A 12,406-nucleotide genomic window follows, 5' to 3' on the forward strand; every position below is an offset into this window, starting at 1 on the left:
GGTTGTGGGCCTGGGTGAAATACAGTTTCCTTGTAATTTTTTACATATACGTGATTGGAAAGATGCCTTCATCAACTTTGTTAGTAGCGGAAAAGACAATAAGGGCAAGGGAAATCTACCACAAACATTTTTTCTACCTACTGGGGTTTTCAAGGACCTGACCGATCTCGTGGGTTTCATGAATATCTTTGCACCCTTGAAGATCATATAAAATTTGAGTATTCTACCCAACAAGGCTTTGTGAAAATTGGAAGACATTGCACCTCCAAAACATGCGGTAGCACGGTACACGCATTAGACTTTTCGCATAAATTGGCTGATATGTTGGGGTTTGAGACACGCGTGCAGTTTCACGAACGCAAAGCCGTATTGTAAGGGATATCTACCTGCCAGTCTGGCCAGAGGTTTACCTGAAAGCTTGTTCATCTATAGTGACCTTTGTGTACCCTATGTAACAGGTGATGTGTAGTCATCTCTTTTACGAGTGGTACCATTCAATGCTTCTGGTTATACATATGGAGCCACAAACTGTGCTACTTTTTCAAATCCTCATTATATTCCGTTGATGAGATACTCATTCCGCACAATTGAAATAGATATAAGGTGCAATCGTGGTGAAATGATACCATTCGAGTACGGATCCTTGAACGTGATACTTCATTTCAAAAGAATTGATTAACGAGCAAAATGAGTCCTTACATTGCATATTACGCGAACCAGGCTGGTGGAGGTTCAGTGGAGAGATACAATAATTTCGGACGGGTCTATGTTGGGAGCCCATATCAACGGGGCCATGGAATAGGGGTTTTCCTCGGGGGCCTCTTTCATCGAATTCTGCCCTTCCTCGGTATTGCAGCTCGAGCAGTCGGTAAAGAAGATCTCAGCGTAGGAATTAACGTTGTAGGCGATGTAGTAACAAACGGAAAACCCTTAAAGATAGCGCTGGAGGATCGGCTAGCGGAGTCGGGATTAAAATTAAAAAGGCGTGCACAGGAAAGAATTGGGTCCATGATGCGTGGATCAGGATATAAAAGAAAGCGTAAACGCCTCGCATCTCATAAGCTCACTGGATGCGGGTCTGCCATGACATCCAAAACGAGGAAAAATAAAAAGAAGAGAAATATTCCAAAAAGTAAGAAAAAAGAAAAAAAAGTGAAAAAAATAATCCCAAGAGAAAGATTCGCGATTTATACGATATTTTCAACTAATCATCATGTCGTTGCTACATTCACACTTTTCCGAGTGCGTGAAATCGGAGCTCGATCTGTTCACTATACCCGCGACGCAGACAAGTATTGAAAATTCTCAATTTGTTTATTATAACCCTATGTCTACTTTATCGGACGATGCCCCAATCGAATTCATCGTACCAGCCCATGGAGAAGAATACATCGATTTGGCACACTATGATAAAAATTCGAGCGAAAATTTTGAGACCCGATGGCGCTGCTGCTGTTGAGGATTCCGTCGGTCCTATGAATAATTTTTTGTATTCAATGTTCAACCAAGTGGAAGTATATTTCAATTAAAAATTTGTTATGTCGTCAAATAACCTCTACGCCTCTAGAGCATATATTGAAACGTTGCTAAACTATGGAGAAGATGCCAAGTCCTCGCATCTTAGAATGGCTCTATGGTCAACTGATACCTCTGGCGCTATGGATACCGCTGTAGTTGTGGGCGCTGATGAGAAAAAAAATAATGGCCTAATCTCTGGACACGTATTTACGGAAGGTGGAAGACCGTTTGATCTGCTGCGATATTTGCATTGTGACGTTTTCAATCAAGATTAATTTTTGGTGAACGGTATAGAGATACGTGTTCGTCTTATCCGCGCAAAGGATGAATATTGTCTCATGGACGATACTACACTTAATTATAACGTAAATATTGTGGAGGCTTCATTAATTGTTTGACGCGTGAAAGTCAGCCCTGGAATATTGATAGCTCACGCCAAAATGCTTGCAAAGACAACTGCAAAATATCCCTTGACCCGTGTAGAGGTTAAATCTTTTGTTCTGCATAATGGAATTATGGGAAAGACGATAGATAACGCATTCTAGGCCAACTGCCTAAAAGAATTATACTTGGATTTGTCGTCAATGGAGCGAGGAAGAAGAATCCCTTCAACTTTCAGAATTTCGGAACCAACTTCTTATGCCTGACTGTCGATGGACGCCGAGTACCTACGAAACCCCTGCAACCGAGTTTTGTCTCGGACCGGTGTCTAGATGTGGAAGCTTTTAATACCTTATTTGCGGGGACTGGAATGCATTTTAGTGACTATGGAAATAACATTACTCGTCTAGCATATTCCGACGGCTTTTATTTATTCGCCTTCGACCTGACTCCCGATTTATCTGCAAGTTCTGCTGGTCATTGGAATCTCGTAGAGTGGGAGTGTTCGTATTGAAGTACGATTCAACAAAGCAACAGAGCAAAATGTAAATTGTCTGTTATACGCTGAATACGATAATTTGTTGGAAATTGAGTCAACAACACAAGTTATTGTCGACTACAGTGGCTGAAAAGGAATACCAAACTGTTTAATAGAGGGTCACCACACAATTACGTTAGTTGCGTTTAAACAGCCGAGCAGGTATCCCACCATAATCCTTCTCTAGCCGGGTCACAAGGCCACGACAATTGTCCTGCGCACCATAGTCTTATGAATACACTTGAGCTCCTGAAGGTACTACCGCATACCGATGCATCAATTGGAGGCGTCTATCCTGCTGACTGTGTCCCCTGGACATGGTCGCGGCCCTGTGCCATCATCATCAACACCGATAACCACAACCAAGCAGGAAGCCACTGGGTTGCCGTTTACCTCGGTTGAAATGGTCGAGGAATCTATTTCGACAGCTTCGGAATGCCGCCCTTCGACACAAGAATCGCTCAGCGCCTTGAGGGGTAACGGAACCCGTCGCATGTAGAGGTTAGGAGTCCCCCTATCGGTATTGCAGGTTCCCGTGGTTTTTTGGATTGTGTATGTGAAAACTACAAAAGCCCATAAAATATAAATAAATGGATATAAATAAATAATAATGGTATGGAAACATTCTACATCATCTTCTGACTCGTAAAAGTACTTCCCTCTTACAATTGGTGCCCTGTAAAGGACATGTTACCTCCTGGATACCACCCAATCATCATAAACAAGTTTTTACGAAAATTACGCAACAAAAGTACGTTTTTGTACTCACAATCTCTGTCTTGGACCTCACTCGATCGCCCTCTCCTGATGAAAATAGCCATCGGCTAAGAAAAATCTATAAAAATTCGGTTTTTCTACCACGACTTGGCAGATTTCTACAAATAAAATGGCGTCGGCCTTGTCCTGGTTCTTGCCGTTAAATAATTTGCAATTGTTTTGCATAAATAAGAAAAGCATGAGCAGAGAACGATGCGTTTCGCTACTCTCAATACGGGAAGAAGTTTCATTGAGTTTCATTGCATAGAATCCAAGAAAACTTGTTTTTGGTACACGTCTTTTTGTGGTCGGTTTCGTTACCCCTTAAGCGAAAGTGCCATGTATATGAATGGAGCCAGAAAAGACTTGAAGATATGTGGTCTGATGTTTATGGCCAGTACTGCACTACTGTGTTTCACTGGTTGTTTAATGATCGGTCTTTACAATCCGTTCATAAACTATTTCCTCCAGACACAAAACGTAACGATCGCATTATTAGGAAAATGTTTAAAAAAATTACTCAAAACTGAAATTGTAATCGTAAAAATTTAAGTAAACCTTTTCAGAGCTGATCTGGTAAAGGTATTTTTCATTGTAATCAGCGTTCCACTAAAAAAAAATTATGCACCTTCATTAATCAATAATAAATCAATAATAATGATAATAATAATAATAGTAATAATAATAATAATACGCTTGATCCTCGGCTTGGCCTGTGACGTGATGAACGGCTTGGATCCTCTCTTGGAGTTTGTGCACGATTATGAGCTTCATGGGATTCAGGCCTTTCTCTACAAGGCGGCGGATACCGCAGCTGAGGCTCTCGAGTTGGAGTTTCGTCGTGGCCGAGGTGGTCAGCTGGCTAGTCATTCATTGGCCAGCATGACTAAATCTCGGCGAAGAGCGACCATCAAGGAGGCGGAACAGTCCACCTTGCTTCGTCGGATCCGGTACGATTCGTCGAATGTTGATTGGTCTAAAATTTTTTTGTCGAATTTTTTTTGTCGAATGCTTCATTTGGTCGAAAATCAATTTGTCGAAGGTTTTTTTGATCGAAAATTCATTTCGTTTAATTTTTCGATTCGTCGAAAATGGTGATAGAAGTTGCTACTCTAAAGNAATTTGTCGAAGGTTTTTTTGGTCGAAAATTCATTTCGTCTAATTTTTCGATTCGTTGAAAATGGTGTTAGAAGTTTCTACTCTAAAGGGCATTCGAAAAAAACTTTACAAATTGCGAAGAAAATTCAATTTATTGTATAGTTGTTAATTTTTTTAAAGTTCATTGTCTTGATGTGACTTTTCAATATTTGTTCCTCTTCCATTGGAACGGAAACAATGTTGTTCGGTGCAGAGACCGATATTTTGTTTCGCATGGAACTGGGGAAAAATTCATTTTCTCATGTTGTAAAGAGCNTTCGTGTATAATAAACAGTCATAATGAAGTGTTACTCAGTGAAATTAATAAAATCAATAAGTTGATAAAATTTCATCAATAAAATAAAAGAAAACTTCACAAGTGTAAGAGTGTGCTAAGACTTTAGACTCTAGTGCATTCAATCTCGTGGAATACGCCGGTGGTCAACAGGAGCTGGACAGATCAAGGATTTCACTTGCCTCCACCTACCTGCAGAGTCAACCCCCAGGCATTCACCAACAAGGTAAGCTCGTTCATTCAGTCGCCTTCCCAATTCCCGTGATCTCCCTATCGCGAAACTCTCAATCACAATGGCACCAACAACTACACCAGAAGAACTAGCTGCTAGGCGGAAGGCGTTAATCAATGAACGTGGAATGTTAAAAGGAAGAATGACTAAATTCTACAAGTATTTGGTAGATTCAAATGTTTACGCATCGATTCCATACGTCGACAAGAACTTCAACATAATCCAATGTGAATTGGAAAACATGCCAGCAATTCTGCGTGAGTTACAAACCCTAGAACCCAACGTCGATCACGCTGACATTCATGAAGAGATAGATGACCAGTTTGAAGCGATTCGAGTCCTTGTGGAGAAATTTAAGTCGCCAGGACGCACTGCACATCCTGACGCAATACCAGAGAACAGACACCTCAGAGACCACAGGTCGCCGTCAGTCACGTCACGTTCATGTTCGTTTGATTTTTTGAAGACGATACCAAAACTCGAGGCCAAGAAGTTCGATGGAAAATTATCCAATTGGAGAGGTTATAGAGACTGGTTTTTGGTTACGATACACAGAAATGATAATCTCTCTGATTCTCAACGGTTAGATTATCTAAATCGGACCTGTGAAGGTGAGGCTGCCGATACTATTAAGGCATTCGCAATCACTGATGAAAATTACGCTGTTGCTTGGTCCCTACTAGAGAATACCTATGATATTCAGTATGCTTTAGTTCTAAATCATTATGATCAACTGATGGAGACTCCAGTCATGAAGAGAAATACACCTGAGGAGATGAAAAAATTAACCAACAGCATTCAAAGCCAGGTCCTAGCATTAAAGGCTCTGGGAGAGAACGTAGAACAATGGAACACCCCATTAGTACACATCATCTTGAGACGATTAGACAAGGAGACCAGCAGGGAGTGGAATAGAAAAATGCAAGGGAGAGAGATGCCCAAATATGAGGCTCTCTTGACATTTTTGAGAGAAGAAGCCACCAGGACAATTTCTGTTAATCCTCTCAGTGCCTCTTCCACATCCCCCAGCTCATCAATGAATGTAAAACCCAAACACGCTAGAGACAATAAAAATCGTACCCAAACTCTATTAACGAACGCTACTAGCAACAGTTGCCCTCATTGCAAGGGTCAACACACTTTCGCTACCTGCGAGAAGGTACTCGCTCTCCCCCCTCTGGACAGGATTCAGGCCGCCCGTACTGCCCAACTGTGTCTTAACTGTTTCCAGAAGAGTCATAAAACTAGGGTGTGCAAGGCGTCTACCTGCTCCACGTGCCAGAAAAAACATCACAATATTCTACATTTAAATGAAGAGGAAACAAAAATGATGAGAGCTGCACATCAATCAAAAACTATCGCCATGGTGGCCACTTTGCCATCTCGAGAATGCATAATTACTGCTGTGGTGAATATCATGGACTCTCAACAGAAGCCGATCCAATGTCGAGCTATTTTAGATACTGCTGCTGGCTCAAACTTTATGACAGAAGCACTAGCCAATAAATTGAGGCTCTCACGCGAAAAACTCGCAATGAGAATCGAAGGATTGAACGACGCGACTACCGCAGCAAACTCTCTCGTGAGCACCACAATTCAATCAAGATTCACCTCTTTTACCAAATCCTTGAATTTCCTGACAGTAAAGAATATTGGAGGATTGTTTCCAATGGAACCAGTGGACAGGACTAATTTGCAAATCCCTCGAAACATTAGGTTGGCCGATCCACTATTTGATCGTCCAGCTCCAGTCGACATTTTGATAAGCGTTGGAACTACTTTATCCATGCTTTGTCAAGGCCAGATACGATTGAATGATCCAAAAGATCCAGATGTAATACTTCAACAAACCCAATTAGGATGGATTCTAGGTGGAAATCCACTGGACAAACCATCACACAATAAATCTCCTGCAGTACAGTGCAACCTTCTTGCAGAGTCTCAATTTGATGTTCAAAAATTCTGGGAAATAGAAGAAATTCCCAGTGAACGCCACTTGTCCAAAGAAGAGCAACTCTGTGAAGCACATTTTCAAGAAAATATCACTCATGACAGCACTGGAAGATACGTTGTTGCCTTGCCTTTCAATGAGAAAAGAGCAGCTTTATGCAACACTAAATCAATTGCGGAATCACGGTTGAGAAGCCTGCAGAGAAAATTCGGAAGAAACCCCGAGTTGGGACAGCAATATAAAGCGGTCCTGCAAGAGTACATCGACCTAGGACACCTGTCCGAAGTTGAGGACGACCCAAAGGCTCGAGACGGTTTCTACCTGCCACGCCACGCGGTCATCAAGACTGCAAGCCTGACTACTAAGGTACGAGTCGTTTTCAATGGATCTGCAAAGACAAGTGAGACCGCTGTCTCACTGAATGACTCACTTATGGTTGGTCCAAAGATCCAAGATGACATTTTTTCACTCTTACTTCGATTTCGCTCACACCAATTTGTGTTAACTGCCGATATTGAAAAAATGTATCGTCAATTCTGGGTGAGGGAAGAAGATCGAAAATTTCAACAGATATTATGGTTCAATTCAGACAATCAAATCAAAACGTTCCAGTTGAACACAGTTACATTCGGACTTGCATCTGCCCCTTATTTAGTGATACGTTGTCTATCTCAACTGGCAGAGGATGAAGGCAAGGATTATCCCGAAGCAGCTCTTCGCATCAAGAGAGATCTTTATGTTGACGATCTTCTCACTGGAGCTGATTCATTAGAAGAAGCCTTAAAATTACGTGATGATATTACGACTGTCTTAAAGAGAGGTGGCTTGAATATACGACAATGGGCGTCTAATCACCCTCAATTACTCGAAAATCTACCTGAAGGCAGCGTGAACCTGCAGTTGGAACCTGACAAGGATGCCACTATTAAGGCCCTAGGGGTACACTGGGACTCTCAGCAGGACACCATTGTATATACAGTGAAACCAGTCATGAAGACGGTTAAACTCACCAAAAGGAGTATTTTATCAGATCTAGCAAAAATTTTCGATCCACTTGGCCTCCTGGGTCCAATTATCATCAGAGGAAAAATAATTATGCAAAATTTATGGAAGGAACGGATTGATTGGGATGATCCTGTGCCATTAAGTATTCAAACAGAATGGAAATCATATACTGATGAATTAATGCAACTGAAAGATGAATCTTTTGATCGTAAAATAATTATTTCCAATGCAAAAGAAATTCAGTTACATGGGTTTTGCGATGCAAGCGAAAAGGCGTACGGTGCTTGCATTTATCTCAAAACCATTGATGATCAAGGGAATTCCCAGACAAGCCTCCTCTGTGCTAAATCCAGAGTAGCTCCAATCAAACAAGTATCCTTACCTCGACTAGAACTTTGTTCAGCTCTGTTACTCGTCGATTTGTATGAAGCTGTGAAGAAATCTCTCAGTCACGAGATTTCTCGTACGACCTTCTGGTCTGATTCAATGATCGCATTACATTGGATCAACACTGAACCATACAAATTGTTAGTTTTTGTGGCAAATCGAGTCTCAGGAATACAGCAAAAAGCAAAGGAAGCTGAATGGCGACACGTCAGAACAGATCAAAATCCAGCAGATCATATCTCACGAGGACAGATGCCTCGCGAATTCAGCGAGAATCTCCAATGGAAACATGGACCACACTGGCTCAATGAAGAAGAATCTAAGTGGCCCCTTAGTGAGCTCAAAATCCCTGCTGAGATACCAGAGATGAGAAAGACTCAATGTCTGACAACGAAAATTTCAGTCAACAATGATTTGTTAACAAGATATTCATCACTGATCAAATTGAGAAGAATTGTGGCCCTGTGTTTGAGATTCAAAACAAAATTGCGAGGTCCATTGACTGCTGAAGAGTTAGACAATGCTAACAATCAAATTATCAAGGCAATCCAAGCTGAAGAATTTTCTGATGAAATCAAGGAACTCAAAAAAAATTCTTCCCTTGGTAAAAAACACAAGCTCAAACATTTGAGTGTCTTTCTTGATGAAGAAGGANTGTTCGGTGCAGAGACCGATATTTTGTTTCGCATGGAACTGGGGAAAAATTCATTTTCTCATGTTGTAAAGAGCGTGAGCCTGTTCCGACTTGTCTGTCCCTTTTTTTTTGTTTTACTATCGAACAGGCCCCCCTAAAACTCAAACGGCGGATTTAAAACTCCGTTTTATTGCGGTCGAGTCGTAAATTTAGGGTTGGAAGAAAGTCGGAAGGATGTCCACCTCAGGCCCAACATGTGCAAGCCAAATGTCCACTCTGGGAAATCCTGGCATCCCTTATTTTTCCCCAGTAGCAAAAAAAAGGGTATGCCAGATTTCGGAAAAACCTCTGGACGGTCCCAACGGTTTCAGAGAGATGCCCTCCCACTTTCTTCAACCAATTACATTTAAGCTAGCAAATATCACCTAGCCAATAAGATTTCGCATATCCCTTCCTAAATAACTAGAGAACTTTACATTTTCTCTCAGATTTTAAGTTTAGTAACCTTCAAGACGAGGGCCAGTGAAGACACTCTTCTCACTGAGCCTCTCACGTTTATCCAAGTATCTTCAAATTTAGTCAACAGTTTTTTTCTAAAATTCTGAAGTGCAATAATCATTCAAAAAACTCCAAAGTGCAATTTCATTTCTACTATTTAAGTCTCAAGAACAATATTCATTAATTTTCAATAGACAATGTCAACTCTGTGAAATTCTCTCTTGTAAAAACATTGGTGTCATCATTGAACTTCTTTTTGTGTAATTAAAATTAAGGTGTTTTAGTGAAAGTGTTCTTTTTCATTTGAAACGCCCTGAACTTTGATTTTCTCTCAACATACATTGAGACGGTTTACGTGCCCAACTCAATCGTTGGATACTCATTGGCGAGCTGCACTTCTGGCATTCCTGGGATTTACGACCCCAAGGGATCGGTCCTCGTAATTTTCAATTTTTCGAGTCAACCGCGTTAATGTTATCCAACAAATGTGCTGAATAATGTTTTAACAAAGGAAAGTCGACTGATAATAATATTTAATTCACAATACGAACAATACGAAGACAATAGTTTAATTTAATTGGAAGAATTTAATTTAATTCTACATTTTTTTATGAGTCAACTTTTACGAACAGTTCTCCAATAAGAAACGAGTACACAAGGTTGCATGCAAGAGTTCTATGTACATTGAATTTGGTATTTTGTGTCACACGATTTATCAAATATCTACAATTTGTCAGCGAGAAAAATGATTTAAATAGGTTTATATATGTGTATAGAGTCTAATGATTTGAACGATTAAAGACGTTTCAACATAAATATGGTTTAACTATTCACTCTTTTCTTTTCTTCAAATATCGATCAACTTCGTTAGATTATTGATCGTTCCGTTTGTGTTATTGTCATTCATCTAAGACTTTTACCCAATTTTGATGTTGTGTGCCAAGCCTCGAATCCAGTCGAGTACGTCATTGTAGTGTTCACGTTCTTGGAATATTTGTCTGATACGTTTCTCTGTCACTGCGTCTGCTCTCTTCATCTTCGGTCGTCCTTCCCCACGATTTATGCATTCAATTTCCCCTTCCACCGTTTTTTGCTCTTTTTTCAGCTCGTTGATTAGGGTATACACATTTGCCTGTAAGTGCCCAACGAGGGAACGCAATTGTCGGTGCCAAGCCTCAATTTTATTTTGGGTTCTTGGAAGGTTTTCCTCCATTGGATCATGTACAGACCACAGACTCGGTGGAAATTTTGGTGCTGATCGTTTTAGTTTACCGCGAAGTAAACGGATCACTTTGCCGTGTACGTAGTTGTCATCGAACCAATCGACGATAGGCTTTGCTTTCTCGGGAATTTTTTCCTTTAATTTATCCCATGCTGGAGGAATTTCCGTTGCAGTGAGAAATGCCAAAGAAGTAATTTGTCGAATAGCAATGCTGAAGTTTTCATTCGTACCATATTCCTTGACTAATTTATTCGACTGTAGTTTCCTATAAACACATTGGCCCAGGTGAAAAAGTCAAGCGCCATTCCGAGCTTCTGGGAAATGAGAGTCCGTGACAATGATTGGTGCTAGTTCCAAATCCGTAATAATATGATTTGGACTGAGGTCAATGTCATTGGCTTCTGCGTATTCGATTAATCCTCCAAAGAAAGCATTATAACATTCTTTCGACTTACTTGACATGAGCGTGTACACAAGCGGAAGAGTCCTACTACGTTCGGGTGGGCCCACAGGTGCATGAATTGAATATAATTGGAGAAACATATTGGGTACAACATCGAAGGTCCCGTCCATGATCCAGTACGTGGCTTGACTCAGTTTATTCAAGTTAGCAACTGTTGAGAAGATCAACACTTTGTTATTACTGATATCCATTTCTATTATTAAGAAAAGTTCATTACTGAGTGTGTGCTTGTATTCATTTGGGATAAGCAACTCATCTAATGTTTGGGGCTCGACGTCCTTGCCCTTTCACGCCCTCTTCACTGTTTGTTTTAGTGCATTCGTGTTAGGGAGATATGGGCGTATGTTTGGGTCTGTAGTTGCAATTGTATCTTGGATAATTTTACAAGTGGATTCACCAGTGTCAGCAGCTTTTCTCTTCATGGCTTGTTTAACTTTTGCCAGAGGGGCACGAGACGCTTCTGCGGAGTGGAAATGATGTTTGAATTTTTGTAGTTTGTGTCCATTGCCATTAGATATCGTAGTTGCAGTTGCATTGCATGTTCTGTCTTCACATCTCCAGTATTTAAATTGGTCACCATTTCCGCGCACAACTGTTTTGTTGAGTGTATGTAAACATCCATGGATCACTAGTTTATCGTGTCCTCGTTCGGAAGGCACAAACTCAAAGGGTTCATCGTTTTCTGTCATTTTTTTCAACTTTCTATCATTGTCCGTAGTTGTTTTAAGTAGTTTGTTAGTTAAATTAGTTCACTGGCACGTTCTGTTTTTATTGGATGTACTGTTGGTAAGTTGAATTTTCATTCATAATTTTTACCGAGTTGTTCGAGAGGCGCACGTGAACTGAACTGTCGTATTCGCAAGGATCTGTTTACGTTTTCGGTTTTGCTTTCATTCTCTAATTGATGTTATCATTACTATTTGGGTGCGAATGTGTTGCTGTTTATTCTGTGAGGTGTGTGTGTGTAGTTGTAATGAAGATACTGATGTGTTTGGTAAATGTAAAGATTCAATTGAAACATCAATAGTTTTTGTTTTTTCTGCATAATCATCAAGAAACTCATTGTTTTGAAAATTATTGGTTTTTCGACCAATCGTCCCATTCGACTGATTGTTTTTTAGGCCAATTGGTTTTTCGACGAATCGTACTTTTCGACGAATCGATTTTCGACGAATTGGTATTCGACAAAGTGTCATTCGACCAATGGTATTTCGACGAATTGTACCTAACCCTGCTTCGTCTACACGTTGACAGGCCCATGCATGGTGTGTTCTTTCGTCATGTGGAAGAACAGGGCTTGTCCGTCCAGCTGACTTTCTCATTTTTGAAGTCAGCTGGCTTGATGTCCGAAACCGAGGGCTTCATTTGGGCGTATCAGGATGGCGTGAT

At 40.6% G+C, this 12,406-nt stretch overlaps 1 protein-coding gene across 1 annotated transcript; it reads left to right on the forward strand.

Moving 5' to 3' along the window:
• Positions 1-4,918: 4,918 nt before the first annotated feature.
• LOC107046317 lies at positions 4,919-8,570 on the forward strand. The gene is made up of 3 exons (XM_015268909.1): positions 4,919-7,174; positions 7,421-8,185; positions 8,370-8,570. Exons 1-3 carry the CDS (start codon positions 4,919-4,921, stop codon positions 8,568-8,570), a joined length of 3,222 nt encoding a protein of 1,073 aa, XP_015124395.1.
• Positions 8,571-12,406: the final 3,836 nt, after the last annotated feature.

Source organism: Diachasma alloeum, unplaced genomic scaffold, assembly GCF_001412515.2.
Source record: "Diachasma alloeum isolate Michigan unplaced genomic scaffold, Dall2.0 Dall_scaffold_01302, whole genome shotgun sequence".
NCBI classification, from domain to species: domain Eukaryota; kingdom Metazoa; phylum Arthropoda; class Insecta; order Hymenoptera; family Braconidae; genus Diachasma; species Diachasma alloeum.

Bases quoted from the DNA above. Each gene is read 5' to 3' on its own strand.
- LOC107046317 (XM_015268909.1), top strand. From the start codon at position 4,919: ATGGCACCAACAACTACACCAGAAGAACTAGCTGCTAGGCGGAAGGCG. The intron at 7,175-7,420 runs GTACGAGTCGTT...AAAACGTTCCAG, and splicing joins CTGCAAGCCTGACTACTAAG to TTGAACACAGTTACATTCGG. The intron at 8,186-8,369 runs GTATCCTTACCT...ATCGAGTCTCAG, and splicing joins GAGTAGCTCCAATCAAACAA to GAATACAGCAAAAAGCAAAG.